Source organism: Passer domesticus, chromosome 9 (genome assembly GCF_036417665.1).
Source record: "Passer domesticus isolate bPasDom1 chromosome 9, bPasDom1.hap1, whole genome shotgun sequence".
In the NCBI taxonomy this organism is placed as follows: Eukaryota; Metazoa; Chordata; class Aves; order Passeriformes; family Passeridae; genus Passer; species Passer domesticus.
In genome coordinates this window covers 27,402,995-27,419,822 of record NC_087482.1, presented here as the reverse complement: position 1 = coordinate 27,419,822, position 16,828 = coordinate 27,402,995, and the positions used below count along the sequence as shown (strand labels likewise).

At 41.8% G+C, this 16,828-nt stretch overlaps 1 protein-coding gene across 1 annotated transcript in view; it reads left to right on the top strand.

Moving 5' to 3' along the window:
• The window catches only part of SYN2 (synapsin II), a 167,362-nt gene that overhangs the window by 141,610 nt on the left and 8,924 nt on the right, over window positions 1–16,828 (top strand). Inside the window, exon 10 of the mRNA XM_064432211.1 lies at window positions 3,195–3,344. Within this exon, the coding sequence (XP_064288281.1) occupies window positions 3,195–3,344 (150 nt within the window). The remainder of the gene's footprint in view (window positions 1–3,194; window positions 3,345–16,828) is intronic.

The following is a 16,828-nucleotide window of genomic DNA, read 5'->3' as shown; positions in this document are numbered from 1 at the left end:
CAGTCTCAGTCTTCCACCCCAAATTTCAGCTGTTCACCTTTCCCACTAATATTTACAGTCAGTCCCTGGGTGATAAGAGAAATTCATCCCAAAGAACTGGCTACTGAAATGAAAGTGCATTGATATAAAAATGCAAGTTCGCAGTGATATGAATTAAATGACTGTAATTCATAGTGACCCATGTTTTTACTGGCATCTGCAAAAGGAATGTATTTGATTTTATAAATTACAGATGTCCTTTTTTTTTCCTGTGAAATCCTCTTAGTGGGAAACTCCAGTATTTTAAATAGCTGAACTATATGCTGAACTAAAAACTGGCTGGGTTTAAATGGGATTTTAAATCTAGCACAGGCTGTAAATAGACTATTTATAAACAGGGAGCTTTGTGCATGTTTAAACTTTGTCAAATCTTCTGAGGGGGGGAAATGCCAGCCTGACATTCCTGTAGTCACTCACAGGATTTAAAAGCTGTTGGTGCTGCCCAAAATATTCTTAAGATACATTTATATAAAATCAAAATATAAACCAGTTGTCATTAAATCTTGTACTAGGAATGAAAATTGACTGTATTCTCTGAAAGGAGAAGAAAATACACCAAAAATCGCCATATAAAGCATCCACCTGTATCTCAGCTGCTCTGCCAGGGAGTGGCAGAGGTGCTCTGTTGCCACATCTTTGGCCAACAATATTTGTGCCCCGGTGGCAACAAACCCAAGGATTTTTACAAGGTCAAAACCTGTCCAAGTGATAAGAGACTGATAAGGGAAAATGGCTCTGGTTTGAATGCCAAACCTGTTTGAATGTGCCTCAATTTGTGGTTATGCCTGAAAATTCTTCATTCAAGGAGTGTAACAACTTCTCTGCTGGAATGGATACGAAGATCTGACACCTCGAGGCTCCTTATTTTCACTTTTCTCACCAGTTCTGCTACACATCATGGTAGTACCTCCCAAAGGAAGCTGATGTGTGAACTTGCAGTTGTAGAAGTACTTGAGAGCAGAAATTCAGCCCAAACCCAATCCTCCATGTCTTAATCCTGCCTAATCCTTTGGCAGGACCTTATTGGAGGCAATTTATGTCACAGTCATTCCAAATAATTGTTTTAATGTAAGTGCATGGTAAACAAAAGGAGGGGTTTTTTTTGCCTGGGAAACTTTTAACTGGTGTTGGGTAAGAGGGGGGCTCATCTACACCCTATGGTGCACATTTTTAAAAATAGCTCTCATTAAAACAGATTTTTTAAGAGCCCAAACATCACTCCTGCTCTGAAAATCAGATGGTTTGCAGTGGAGAACCAAACCTCCAATGCCCTTCACACCAAAACATTCTCTATTCAGTCATTATTAACACTTCACAGTCCTGGCACTTTGGGTCCCTCCAGGCACCATGCAAATTCCTCTCACAAGAAACAGCTCAAGATACAAGGAAGTGGATCTTTAATGTGTTTATACAATTTTTTTAATAGCAGTAAGTGAGCAGAAATTAATATTAAAGAGCACACAAACCTGCAAGACTACATTTTACCCCTTCAGAAATATCAACTCTTATTGGGTGATCAACTCTTCTCTCAAATAATGGAAAACATTGGCATGTTCCACTTTAAATTATGATTGTTAAAACACATGGTAAACTTTAAGGAACCTTTCAGTGTGCTTATTAAACATCTCTTCACTGCTGTTGATGTGGCCCTAGAGTCAAAACCAGTCATTCATTTCTAAGGAAACATTTGTTCTGGAGTTCAATTATTGTTGCATTGTTTACTCTGGGGTTATTTTCAAGCCTTTTGGCTGTGAGGAAGCTCAGAGACCTCCTAGATCTGAAAATCCCAGCACAAGCATTGCCAGCATTTTGGTTGCCAACACACAATGCCAGTGAATCTTGTAAATGAACAAACAGAAGAATCATGGAAATTATTTGGGACTTCAAGATAATCCCATTATTGGAACAAAATCTTCCTTTGCCACTCAGGAAGAATTTCTATAGCTCTTACCATAGTTTGAAAAGCTCAAGATTTATATTATTTATAAATAATAAATCATTCCCAACTACTGCAAGGTTCTTTTAAATCCAAATATCCCTTTAAACACCCAACTTCTGTGTCTAATTCCTAGAAACCCTTGAAAACCCAAAAGAAGGAAGGCAAAATTCTGTTCTTTGTTAATAAAGGAGATGTTCTGTGGAGGCTGGGGGATTGAGAAGGGTTTTGCTGCCTCCACCCCTTCCAGCTCAGGAGGGGTGGGTTCCTGCTCTTCAGACTGATCCCTGTGCACCCCTCAGAAAACAAAATAAACACCAGAGTGCAGCACTGCAGGTGGCATGGACACACCCTGATGCACATGCAAAAAGCATTGCAGTCTCTCAAAAGAAAATTAAATGCTATTATTTTTCTAAGTAGGAATGCCCAGTGCCCTTGTGAATAATAGCTGGGGTTATGTTAGGCTTTTATTTCCCCTGAAACAAACACAGATGTGGCAGAAGTGGATACACTGGAGAAATAATAAATATTCTGGAGAAATAACAAGTGCTTGGGACCCACTGAAGTGGCACAATTCAGTATTAGTTTTATTCATCAGAATGGGTGTGATAAATAACCACAGAGCACTATTAACCTGTCATGTTTAGAGTGGAAATGTGCCTATTTTTATCTGTCTCCCTGGCATCCTGCTTTCTCTGTAGAAATTCTTACCTATTCTTTGTAGCCACACTGCTTTTAAAAAAGGTTATCAATAATAACAAGGTGTTATTTAAAGCTTTTCATGAATCAATAAGGATCCAGATTTCCCTAGCAAAACTCCACAGGGAGCTGAAGTTGAACTCTGCATTTCCCTGTGGTAATTCAGCTCCTGAATGTGGAGTAAGGCCCAAAAGCAGGGAAGGGAGGGAAGCTCAGCTGAAATTCCTGCAGGTCACTGCACAGCCTGAGGAACCTCATTGTGCTTATCAGCCCCGTGCTTCCTCTCCCTGTTCCCAAGGTGTGTGTCCACGTGTGAAGTGAAGCTTTTTCTGGAATGTTCTTTCTCCTCCCATTTTGTGGGAGATGGGGAGGGGAACACATTGCAAAGTTGCTGTTCTGTTGTTTATTTTCTGATGGAACACATATAATGTCTGTAATTCTTGTGTACTCCTGCTAAAAGCACTGCTGTAAATACACAGCAGTTTCCTTCCCAGCACTGACGTCCTGTTGCATTTTGCAGGTGATGGACTGTGCCATGCCCCTGATTGGGGAGCACCAGGCTGAAGACAGGCAGCACATCACCGAGTTAGTCGTAAGCAAAATGAACCAAATGTTGTCCAAAACTCCTATTCCATCTCCTCAGAGACCCACTGCCACTCAGCAGCCTCAGGTAGGATAAAATTAAATTTAAATTCAATTAAAACAGAGCATCTTGGTCTATCATTTTAAGCACAAAGTTTTCCTCTAAGAATTCGGACACCTGTGGAACCTCAAGGATTTGGGAACTTACCAACACATTTTCTCAGTTTGTTATATTTCAAAGAGATTGTCTCCAGATGTAATCAAGAAGTGCAAGTATCACTGTGTTTCTGCCCGTGGGTTCAGGGAATTACCAGGCTTTGTACTGCTTCCTTTCAGTCCCATATATAAAATATCATGGAGATACTAAGGAGCACTGTCATAGAAAACCCTTATCCTGAGGATGTCAAAAATAATACTGAATAATTCTTTCTTGTGAGAAATTAATGATGTTATAACATTTTTTAATGTGCTGCAATTCATGAAAATACCTTAGAAATCTAGGAAGCTTCTGAAATATGTTCAGCATAGTAGAAGTCACAGGCCAGAAGTTACAAATAGATGCACGTTTCATTTTTTTCATCTTGCCTGGCCTGACAGTTAAAGTGTGTGGATGAAGAATTCTGCCCCTGGCCCAGCTGGCTTCGAGGAACCACCTTTGAGTTTTCATTTCCATGCTTTAAAAATGGGGGGTTTATTGTAGTGATCCTTTTAATAACTCTGGGGAGTGTGGTGTTTTGGTGAAAGGCTCTGAGAACAGAAAATCTGGGAGAGGTGTGGATTTTCTGGGTGGAGTTGGATGGGTAAGGAATTGGGTGGAATTAAACAGAAGCCAGTAACAAGTGCTGATCTGAGGGGTCTGTACTTAAGAGGGGTCTATAAATCCCATTTTTTTATCAGGAGTGAGTGGCAGGGGGATGGCTTTAGACTGAAAGATGTTTAGATTAGACACCAGTTCTTTAGAACAGGGGTGGTAAGGAACTAGAAGAGTTTGTGCAGAGAAGCTGTGGGTGAAATAGACTCAAATCCACCCTGCCCATGACCTGTGAAGGGTTTTGGTGCTGCCCTGGACCTCCTCACTCCACAGGCATCAGCTGAACACCAGAACCAGCCAAACTGTAAGCCAGGAACTACCAAGCCTAAATAGCTAAATACCAAGCCTAAATCAAGGATCTATTTTTGCTCCCAGCAGGCTCCACACCAGGTAAACAATTTGAGAACAATTTTGTGGCCTACCTCAGACAGACCAGTTCTTGAGGCAGAGTGACTAATTTGTTCTTCAAATACCTCATCATGCTTTAAGATATAAAAATATCCTATCCCACATGAAAAAATAAGTGGTGTGGCTTCTATTTATGTTGCAGCCACTTGAAACTAAGCACAAAATTGTTTCAGCCACAGAACCACATACAATGGAGAAGTTTCCATCCAACATGACTCAAGTCCATTGTAAAGGACACTGAGAGAGAAAGTAGAAGGGGAAAAAATAAATCACCTTTTGCCAAAATAGTTCCTTTTAGGAGCAACAGATTATCCAGATATTAAAATGAAGCAAAGAGGTAAATTTAGAGTTATTCTGTCAATACAAGTCAACAGAAATCAAAATTTAAAGTAATAACAGACATGGCTGTCACATGAATAGATTCACAGTTTATATTTCACATTTTGGGGGGAAAATGTAAGGTTTTGGGTAGGTTGTCCTGGATTCCAGAGGAGGCAGGGAAGGAGGAGGGTTCACTGTTACTGATGTCATCCAAAGGAGATGGCTGTTGGTTGGATGTAAATAAAATTTCCAATCATTCCAAAGAAAACCTGCCCACCTGAGTCCAGAATGAAGCGGGATCCAAGGAGCATTTTTAGAAGGTTCCTAAATTCCTCAGTCATGCTGTCACTCATCATGTCCATGGAAAGGGGTTTAGGTCTTAAAGCAGAATTTTGGATGAATGCAGCGATAATATTCTGAGATGGTGGACTTCTGGTTGGTTCTCTTTAGTTTAGGCTGTTCCTGAAGGATTCAGCCCTTGCTGATGGCAACAAGATGTTATTCCACATTAATCTTCTTTTTCTTAGCCTATGCTTACATTATGGACTGCACTTGAGAAAAAAAATGCTGTGAAAAACAGAGATATTTCTTTAGAATATTTGCAGTATCTGTTGGTTTTCCTCTCAGTTAATCAGACCCTTAAAATTGGCCTTGTTGTACCAGTTTAGGGCAGGAAAAGGGGACCTGATTTTATCCTGAAGATTCCATTTGCAAATACCCATAAATCTTCCCAGTTTTAGGGGAAAACCATGAAACACATTTGTAGAATTTAAAGCAGATAACTCCTCATGCACAGGTAATTTTTAGCTGGGTTCTGCTAAGAGTAAAATCAGTCTGTTAAAACAAAGCTGCCCCTTTCACTTTTGAGCAGTCTTTCCTAATGTAAGAAATTATTTCCCATTCTTGAGAAACAGCCAGCTCATCTGCAGGGCAGGGGGACACTGCCCATTTCTACAGGTGACACAAAATGCAAAGCCACTAATTTATCCCAAATCTACTCTGGGCACATGTAGAAACCAAAGTACTGGAGATATCAAAGAGTAATTCCTGAGTTTTGCTGCTTCTGCTTTTAAACGAGAACTTTTAAATGAGCAGCCTATGCTCAACAAGGCAGCTCCAGGTGTGCCATGTTCTGGATTTCTTTGCTATCTGGGGGTTTCAGAAGTGTTTCTATTTTAGTCCAGACTGGATGGATTGTACATAAAAACATGCCTCAATTTATAAATGCCCACAGTGGTCAGCCCCACTCCAATTAAGCATCCATCAGGAAACAAATCAATGATTGAGAAAATCAGCCTTTGTTTGGCACTGGGCAGCCAAGTCCTGGTGGGGATGGTTGGCCCTGCAGTGCTCTGAAGGCTGGCAGAGCTCTCCCTGTCCCAGTGCCAGAGGGAGCAAATTCCAGAGGGAAACCTCCCAGGGGCAGGGCCTGGGATTGTTAAACCCATTAAAATGGAGATATCTGAATGGGGAGATTTCTTCAATACAGGTTTTCTATGTTATTTGTTTATTTATCTGCAAACTCTCGCCCAGAGTCTATAGCAGTTTCTGCTGGTGCACAGAGGGCAGAGAATTTGGGCAGGAGTAGACTTGGACTCCCAGGAATTCTACCAGTTATGGTAAAAAAAATCTATCAAAAATGAAGTTGTTTTTATTATTTAAATCATGATCATTTGTTTTACCCCACATCATGCTGAAAATGGAACTTTATCTAGGAATGCGATTTTAAGAGTTTTCCATAAACAAACCTGCTCTACTTGCAGGCAACAAAAATATTTTCTAACTTCTTTGACTACTTTTGACAGATTTTTAGAGAAGCCGCTTTCAAATTTTCCCTAAAAATCAAGAAAATAGGTTAAAGTACCCAGTGACTCTGCTCTGGATTTGCAGGAGCAGGCTCTTTCCTTGACCATTACATTTGTGTAACATTATAAAACAATAAAAATGGTCTAACACCCACTCAGAGATGCACTTCAGGTCCTGAGGTGAATTGTGCTGGAGGAAATTCTGCAGAGAAAATGACATTGTCCATGAGAATCACCATAAAATGCAAATGTTTATGGACATGCGAGCAGCTGAAGCTGAGGGAAATCCTGTTAGGGAAATGTTCGTTCAGTCCTGTTGCATTACCCATGAAAGAACAAGGGATTTACTTTCTTAATGGAAAGAAAGAAGGAAGGATTTTGTGCTCCAGAGGCAAAATATCCATGACCTGATGACATCACAGAGAGCAGGGCATTCCCAGCTCCATCCTGGTTCCGTTTGGTGTCAAAGAAAGGAGTGGCACAGTGCTAATAAACCAATTATAATCTCAGTGTATTCTCCATGCCCTGGCACTTTCCATGCTGTAGCTTATCCAGTTTTATTGTTCCATGGCCAGAGAGACAATTGAACCACACGTGGACATAGTGTAAATAACAAATGTGTGAATTCCAGAGAGAAAATCAATCCATCAGCAAACTCCCTGTTCCTGGATTTCCATAGGATTAGCCACAGTTCTTTCACTTCCATCTCTTGGCTTTAGTGGAATATTTTAAAGGAAAATACTTATGATGAGCAGCAATTTGCTTCCAGTCACTGAAGTCGTTATGATGACCAGAAAATGCAGTTATTTGGCTTGATCTTAGCTGAAGGAACCACTTAATTGGGAGGGATCCCTCATGGAGTTGTTTGGGAATGGAGAATTCAGCATTAGCCCACTGTCCGTAAAAGTCCTTTTAAATCATAGTCCTTGGTAAGATAAATTACATTTCTTGTTAAAATACTTACAGGGTTCTTGCGGATGCCTTCCTAAATATATCGGTAGAGAATCTAAACCATTGGCATCAAGGCTCACAAAGAGCAAGGAAAAATATTGCCGGGGCCCAGAAATCACACAGCCTGAAACGCAACACGTTCCAAAGGTTATTTCAGTCAAAAGCCATTCTGAAAACTGTCGTTTTTGCTGGAGGTGGTGCCCCCTTACTGCAGCATTTTGGTTATTTGCATCCCAGCGACACCTTGTGGCTTCTCTTCTGGAATAAACGACTTGGGGATTTATCTATTATTTATTATTACAATGCATTACGTCCTATTCCATAAGCTGCATCACATTAAAAATCTACTTTTCTATAGATTTTACAAAGTAGAAATGCTCCATACTTGAAAATTTTTCATTATGTTACTGAAATGCATTTTTTTTTATTATTATAATATGGAATATATTTTAATAGGCTACAGTAATGTGCACATATATAACTATGTGTGTATATATATATTTATGTGTGTGTATATATACACATGAAATGTTTATCTTTGTATGCTTATTTTGATTAAAAGGGGTTTTAAAGGGGTTTTGATCAAAAGGGGTTTTTTCTTAGTTTTTTTATGTTAGTGAAAATAAAAGAACAGCTGTTACTCTTTTAGATCCCAATATAAACACAGGGAATCAAGAAAAGCAGCAGAAAATCAACAAGTAGGAGCCTGAGCTCACCACAGCCTTATAAAAGGCCATATTTAGGGCACAGTTGCTCCAGTAAAATTCATTTATCACAAGTATAAAATGATGGGGTTTTTTTCCCTACACTGAGGTTATTTTGTCCACCTTTGAACACGACCCCAGCTCGGGGCAGGTTCTGCATGTGAGGGACAGAGGCCACAGGAGAGGCAGCACTCAGCTGGAACTGCTGCATGAGGGATGTTCATGTATTTAAAACAGCCCCCATTTCATTTAAAGTTTGATTATTTTAAGCATTTGAACTCCACATGCAGGTATTGCAGTGTATCAAAACCACAAAGTTCATGCTGGAAAATAAACCCTAAAACCTTTCACATTGATAAGGACACAACACACAAATAACTGAGCAGGAATTGTACTGACAAAGTGATGGTGAAAGGGAAAATAATTGGTTTAAAATCCTTCCTGAGCCCTGCACCAGCAGATGGAGTGAGAGCCAAGGGAGCTGCTCAGAGCTGGGCTTGAGTCTCCCCTGCACAGAGGTCCCAGGTAAATAACTGGGGATAAATCTGCACAAACTCTGGGATTTTAGCTGTGAATGTATTCATAAAAGAAGAGTGATTTAATCAGAACACTGATAATGGTTATCCTGCTCAGTTTGGTTCAGTGTGCCAAAAAATAACGAAGGGTGCCCTTCTGAAGGGATCTGATGGCCTTAAGATTATAGGAAAATACACTAAAGGTCAGATTTAAAGGTTTAGGGTTGTTTGGTCAAAATTTGCACTGACATCAACAAAAATTTGTCCAAATTAAAGTTTTCTGGGTGCACTGTGATTTTTTAATTTTTTTTTTTAATTTCTGAGTACTCTATATTGAATGTCTATCACCAGCAGTGTACCTGGAAAAAGAAATTATTTCTGCATAAAAGCCAACAAAGCTTGGTAAGATAACAATATGCTCACAAATTTTAGAAGAGAATGGTTAGAAGAGAATCCCAAAGGGAAAAGCCCCTGACGGAGTCAGGCTTCAGGCCCAGGAGGATTTGGATAATCTCAGTTGTCTGTACTGCTTTAGCCTTAGTGCTGATTTTTTAATTCAGAAGGCCACAAAGAACTGGTAAAACTGAAAAACAAAACAATTATTTTAATTAGCAGATACTTTCCCACATTTCTCTTAAACATAACAACATGAATATCCTCTTTTTCTCTTCATTCACACAACAAAATGATGCTTTCCCTAACTTTTGATTACCTCCTGCCAGATGATCTCCTGATCATCTCACAATCTGCCAGTGGTTTTGGGAATTCTGACACTCCATGGTCCCTCCCCTCAAGAAGAAAAAAATATTTGGGGTTTAAAGTAATCCTGAGCCCACCACGATGGAGGGGCCTGTCTGTTCTTGGTAGACTTCTGTGAGAAGCAGCTTTTTGGTCCCACAGGGGTTATTTTGGAAACTGCAGGGATTCTCCTCATTCCATCCTAGAGCAAAGCCCATCCTTTTCCAAAAGAGAGCGAGGGCAGCAGTGACCCCATGGCCACAGAGCAGGGAAAACTGCCACAGACACCAACAGGGCAGCCCAGGCTGGACCTCTCTTCTGTCCTAAAGCTGTAATTACTAGCATAGATAACATCCTTTGTTAGGTTTTTTATTATTGTTTTATCTTTTTTTAAATCTATTTTTACTCTCTGATTGTTTATTTAAGCTGAATCTAAAATATCTTTTTTTTTTGGAGGCTCTTCCTTGGTCTCCCTTCCTTTCCCCAATGTGATGGGTGTTTGCTCTCTACTTTTTTTTGTTATTATTCCCTGTCTCCACTTGACTTTTCTGTTTGATTTCTCTGACCTTTAAATCATACCCAGTTAAGCAGAGGGGGTTGGCTTTTCTCCATGTTTAACTTGCAGGAATTCTGCCCCTCTCCCCTGAAATCCCTGCCATGGTTTATTTTCAATAAGGACCATGTGTGTCAAAATCTTTAAACAAGGAGAAGCACCAAGAGAAATTATGGAAAAATCCAAAGCCAGAGCAGCTCATTTTCAACTTTTCTTGATTTGTCCATAGAAAAAAAAAATAAGCAACCCTCACACACAGACACATTTCCAGCTTTGGAATGTGGGGATGGACTTGAGCTGCCAGCAGAGCAAACTTGTGTTCAGCTGCTTCAAAATCCCCCTCCAGGGTCTTTCAGCTTCTAACAGAGACTTTTCAGAGCTCAGAGCAGCCCCCAAAGCTCCTGTGGGTGTTTGAGGGCAGCAGCAGCACCACGAGGAGCAAGGAGAGGAGCTGTGGATGGTTGTTGGGTTTGATTCTCACCAGAGCCCTGAAATTCACTTTTATCTGGGGACAGCTCAGGAGTCTCTCCCAGTGCCTCTTTTCTGTGCCCCTTCCCACTCTTCTGTGACCCTAAAACACAGAATGGGGCTTCTCAGACTGGGCTTGAGGCTGCTGCAGCATCTTTTTTTTCCAGCCTCTCTCATTTCCAAGGATAAACTTCAGCTCTGAGTGGATCCAGTACCGATGGATCTCTGTGGCCCAAGGTGAACTTCTGCAGCCTTTAAGCTCCTCCTGTTCATGCAAGGATCTCATGTTTCAAAATAGTCATCGAAGTAACCTTCTTTTTGTTAAAACTGGAGGAGCACACACAGCACAGCATCACCCAAAATCCCTGGGCTCAGGGGTCAAAGCTTCCCTACAACTCCAGCCCTCAGCACAGGATTTTGGCACTGTGCAGCCCCACCTTACCCACTGTGAATGAGGAGGTTCCTCTGGACGCTGGGAAAGCTGAGAGAAATCCACCTTGCCAGTCTCAGGAGGTTCTCCTGGATCTCCTGGACCCTTTTCCCTGCTTTTCCATGCCTTGGAGCTCTTCCCCTGCTGCCAGCTCCCTTCACACCCAGTGTCAGCACACGGGGGAGCTCGCTGCTATCCCAAATTCTCTCCCTGTTTGTGGGGAACAATCTTCCCCCGGGAAGGGCTGCCTGAAAGATGCTGTGCCACTGTGTGGTTTCAATGTTCCCTGCTCCAAAAGCACAAGGGCAAATCTGATTTCCTAAAGCAGTAAAAGTGCTGAAGAAGAAATTCAAAAAGCACCCATGTCCATTGCAATTGATGCCTGGCTGTGGAAGGAAGCAGAAAGCTTCCACAGCTGATGCACTTCAGAAATGCATTTTCCCTGAGAAGTTTCTCTAGAAACCTCATCAAACTGAGAGGTGGGGTTATTTTATTCTTCAGCAGGATAAGAGAAAATAGGGCTGGAATGGACAGAGGGAATTGAGCTGTTCCAGTATCTCAGGGGAAATCTGCAGTGTCCATGAGAGCAGCACTGAGCTCCTGCTGGGTGCTCACCTGCCCTGAGCCACCTGCTCTGATGGGAGCACCCTGCCCAGGTGGGGAAAAAAATTATTATTTTGGAAAAAAAAAATCTTGAAAGTCCCTTCCAATCCAAAGCATTCTATGATTTTATGATTTTTAAGACCAATTCAAGAAGGAAGCTGTTGTCTGAGAAGTAATTAGTTATGCGGCAATGGAAAACAGTCTGTAAAAACAAAGTTAGGATACTCTTGCTGTTAAAAAAAAAGCCCTTTTCACTGCATTTTTAAAATACTATTCCAAGGAGAAGTCTCACTCTTTAGCTTGTTTTCTGCTCTGAGCAGCCATTTTCTACCCATTCAGGGGAAGACCCTGACAGGTTTTGCAGAGGTTTTTGGAAACTTGGTTGGGCAACAACAAAAACTGCTCTAAGTTTTTGAATTCTTTATCACAACTTCAACACAAAGCAACCCCAGGCTGGCCCCATTTTTGCTGAGTGTGTTTTCCACACAGATTCCCTCAGTGCAGAAGGGCAAGGCTGGACAGTGGCACTCCAAAACTGTGTGAAAAGCAGGAGAGACCTCTCCCCTTGCTGCTACCCTTGCAGAGGCAACAGGAAGGTGGATTTGTTTTAATCTCATCTCTCCATTGTGGCTGTTTCTCTCAGTCCACAGGGAATATAAAAAGCAGCAAATAGCAAAATTTGTTGTGGGAAATGGATTTGTAGAGAGTTTTCAGGGCTTCACAGAAGGCTTACACAGTATGTATTTATATGTAAACTTTGAGATAAGAAATGTTGACTCAGAAATGCTATAGAATAAAACAGATACTGTTGAAAGAGAAATAGAGTTAGAAAAAAGTTTTAAAGGATGATTTTGTAAATAAGACTAGATACTTTAGAGAAATAGAACTATGAAAGATGTATTGTAGTAAGACCTACAAGGAGTAAGTTTAGATTATAGTTATAAAGCATCTACAGCATAGTGTGGCAAAAAGCTAATAAACCAAGAAACACTTATAGTGTTTTGTAATTAGGAAATAGTAATCTTCTAATTATGATAGTGTGAATTATAACATCTGTATTGTCTCACCCTTCTCATAAAACTGAAAATAGAATAAAAGTTTTTAGAACACCTCTCAGTTGCCCCATCTCTGGGTCAGAAAAAAGCATAACCCAACATTTCTAGTGCTGTTCAGTGGGGCAGATGCATCACCTGGGCCAGAGCCACCTGCATCAGGGCAAGGTCTGAGCCAGGGAAAACCCCAGCCCCACTCACTGCTCGCTGAGGGGATAAAGCAGGAAGCAACAACTCATGAGAAGTTCAGTGGTTTTGGATGCTCCACTTCAGGATTCCACTGCTTTGCTAAATTACACACCATGTGCTTCTTTGCAGCCCAGTTTTATCCAGTTTCTACGCATTTTGTCTTGGTTTGCTTTGGCCTTTGGCTAAAAACTGCCCCCACTTTCTGTTCATAAAACCCTTTTATTTTACTGAACCAAGCAGAGAGGTTCTTCCAAAGGCTGCACTGAGCTGTGAGGAGATTCTGGGGTTTTCACTGCACAAATCATTCCCATTAGATTTCAGCTAGTGAGTGAGCTCTGCTTTTGGAACAGATTTATTTCTTATTATATAAGAAATTATATTATAATTTAAATGATATTTTATATTTATATAATATAATTACATTAATAATTATATTATTATTAAAATTATTAGCTTTTTTTAACTCCACTGATCAATTTCATTTTTTAGGATATTTTGGCCCCACAGTCTTCCAGCCCTGCATCATCTACAGATTTTAGCAGCACACACCAACTTTTTTTGTGCCAACTTAATTAATTAATAATCTACTCAAGTTCTGCCTCCCACTAAAGTCTTTCTCAGTATTGTTTGCTCAATAACTGCTTCTTTCCTCAGCAGCCACTTCCTTACCCTCAGTGCAGTATTAGTGCTTTATCCTCTCAGTGTAACTTGGCCATTCCCAATTTTCAGAGACCTGGTATGGAATTCTGTATTTCATGAGTCAGCTGGTTTTCATTTCTGAGATGAAGAATGTTTCATTTTTACCTGCATCTCATTTTTAGCTTTTATCCCACCTGCCATCTTGCCCTTCCTCCTGTGTTTATCATAATCTACAACACTTCAAACACTCATTTACTATTTACTCTCCACTTAAACTGTCTCAATGAACTTTCTCCTCAGCAATCACATTTTTTCTTACTTCTCCTGTTATTTAAGTGTTTTACTATTTATTCCTGTTCCTTTATGAGCTCTAACTCAGCTCACATTTTGGCAGCTCTTAATTGATCCCTCTCCTTCTTGACCTGAAAAGCATGGCTTTCCCCTCAAATATTGAAATACCTATGAAAAGCTCCTGTCCTTGCATTACAAAGAAAACCAAACGAGACCCAAAAACAACTCTACGTGCTCCAACTGCAGCTCACAAAGTCTTCAACCTCAGCCAAATCAAAATCAATTTTTGCTGGGACTCTGTTTAGCATCTCTTTTGCCCAAGGGCTATTTCCCTGCCAAGTTGCTGCTTTTGCTCTCACCCATTTCAACATTCTTCAGACTGTTCAAAATTCAAGTGTCTGTGAATCCAATCTGCATTTCTATAAAGGTAGAAAAAGAAGTAATGCCTTGATCAAATTCTAATGCAACTTAATTGAAGAATAAACAGTTTTTTCTGCCAGTTCTACCCCTAAAACTCTAAGGAGACACTCAGGTAAGTTTGGAAAAGAAGGAAGTGCCACAGGGACATCTAGAGACATTTATATTCGAGTTAAGGAGTGGGGTTTGTGCTCTGGCTGTAATTAGCCAATATTCCTAAAGGTCATTATGCAGCCAAATCCTCACTGGTTCTACCCAGAGCTGAGAAATCCCTGGAGTGAATTTGCAGCATTCATGTGGCTCAGAGGCTTCCCTAAGTGAAGATGTATTTTTGGGGGGTGGTTATATAAACAGGAAACCCATTTGAGCAGGAGAGCCCCTTCAGGCAGCCCTACAGAATGTTCCTGTCAACAGCAGCAACCCCTTCTCCTTGGGAGTTGGGTGGGATGTGAAATTTTTGTTCCACAAAATGAAAACCAAAGGGGCTCCTCCTGCCGTCAGCCACCACACCTCACTCAGGTAATCCTAAACCACCCCAAAGACACTCCTCTACCACTGATTCTGCTTTTTAACTCCTAAACCATCCCAAAGACACTCCTGTACCACTGATTCTGCCCAAACCATCCCAAAAACACTCCTGTGCCACTGATTCTGCTTTTTAACTCCTAAACCATCCCAAAGACACTCCTGTACCACTGATTCTGCCCCAAACCATCCCAAAGACACCCCTGTACCACTGATTCTGCCCCAAACCATCCCAAAAACATTCCTGTATCACTGATTCTGCCCAAACCATCCCAAAAACACTCCTGTACCAATGATTCTGCCCAAACCATCCCAAAGACACTCCTGTATCACTGATTCTGCCCAAACCATCCCAAAAACACTCCTGTACCACTGATTCTGCTCTTTAGCTTTGAGCATCCAAATGAGGACCCATGCAGGGCCATTTTCCATAGTAAAATCCTGCATGTAACCCTTGATCCCTGCAGTGTTTGAACCCTGCATGCCTGCAGATCAGGGCTGCAGCAGAGGAAAACATGTTTGTGCTGCAAGAAGGTGGTAGGGGGGTGAACTTGTAGGCTGGGCAGGATGGGAAAACAGAAAATCAACAAGAGGGGTGAATCCATGTGCAGGACAGGTCTGGTCCAGCACCTCTGCTCAGAGAGGAGCTCCCACAGCTGCTCTGGCAGCACCTTGCAGAGGTGAGAAGAACAGTCTGCAGCTCATCTGGTGTTTCAGAAGGAGCCTGGATTTTATTAAAGGTCTTGGCTCAGGGCAGCAAGAAAGGCTGGTTCAAAGCCTGCCTTTAATATCAAGTATCAAGGTTTCTGACTGTCTGCAAGAAAGGCTCTTGGAAAGGGCTGCATTACTACAGACCATTGAAAAACTATGAGTAAGATATCTCAATTAGGAATGTAATGCTAATTAGACTTTTTGGGTCAGCCTGGGTGGGTTGGCTAATTAGCCAAAGTAATATACCCATGTGATTGGCCTGGAGTGTGGGTGAGGTTCCTGGAAGCACCAGGTGATATCTGGTGGAAAAAAAAAATAATGAGAAAAAAAGGATGTGTGGGTGGTAAAATCAGGACAGCTGCAGTCAGTGACTGGGGAGGGGGAAATACACCTTCAACAGAGAATGCACTGGAGAGAGAGAGAGCTGAGGGAAGGATTAGGGAGCTCCTGCAGTGTTTATTGAAAGCTTGGTTTGGGATAAAATCATTTCTCTGGGAGATGAGAGATATGCAGATTGTGTAAGGGCTGGTGGTGTCGTGTCAAGTCAGAGCAGTTGTGTGATAGAGCCTGAGCCATTTCAGTGCCAGAACAAATGGCAGATTTGCTCCAGCCTCGGGGCACGGGGCAGACAGAGGCCCTGCAGTGCTGTTCCAACATTAAAGTGCATGTGGATTTAAACTGCCAGCCTGTGTTTCTAAATCAAACACCAGTTTTACATACACAGCCTTTCGTTTTAGTGGAAAAAGGATAACACTCATATCCTCCCTGGCCACCCTGTGCCACTGCAGAGAGCCCCAGGCTGGGCTGTGGCCCTTGGGAAGGGTAGGGAGCCCATCACATGCTAATCATGATAATCACAATTACAAAATCTGCTGTGTGCTTTCTAACAAAGTCACGTGGTCTGTTTGGGACTCCAGAAAGGAATCCTTGGAGTTCTTGAAGCTCAATCCTGGTGGTTTTCCTCCCAGAGCTCTGTGCACATCCCAGTGCCCCAGCAGCAGAGTGAGGGGTGCCAGGATCATCTCAGCCCTGGGAGAGGGCAGGAGCTGTTCCTCCAGGGCTGCTTTCCAACCTCCCACCCTGGGCTCACTGCCCTGCTCTCCAGGGAGCTCCTGATGCAAATGCAGATGCTGCAGGAGCACGTTACCCACAGTGGTGCCACCAACACCCCCGGTGCTGAACGAGCCCAGGGCAGCCCAGCAGCTCCTGCACGAGGCTCTGGACATCACAGCAAGGAGGGAAACAAAAAGAGAGGACTCCAACCACGATAGAGTACTCTGACACTTTCTGGTGGCTTGGCCTTTCCTTACAAAAGTTTCTTATTTTCTACTTATCCTCACCCCTTTAGTGATGCTCACCAGGCGCTGTGTAACTGGGTCAGGTAAATCAAGGAGCGGAGTTTGTGAGGATCATTTTTGCTCCTCATTCGGGCTCCTGCAGG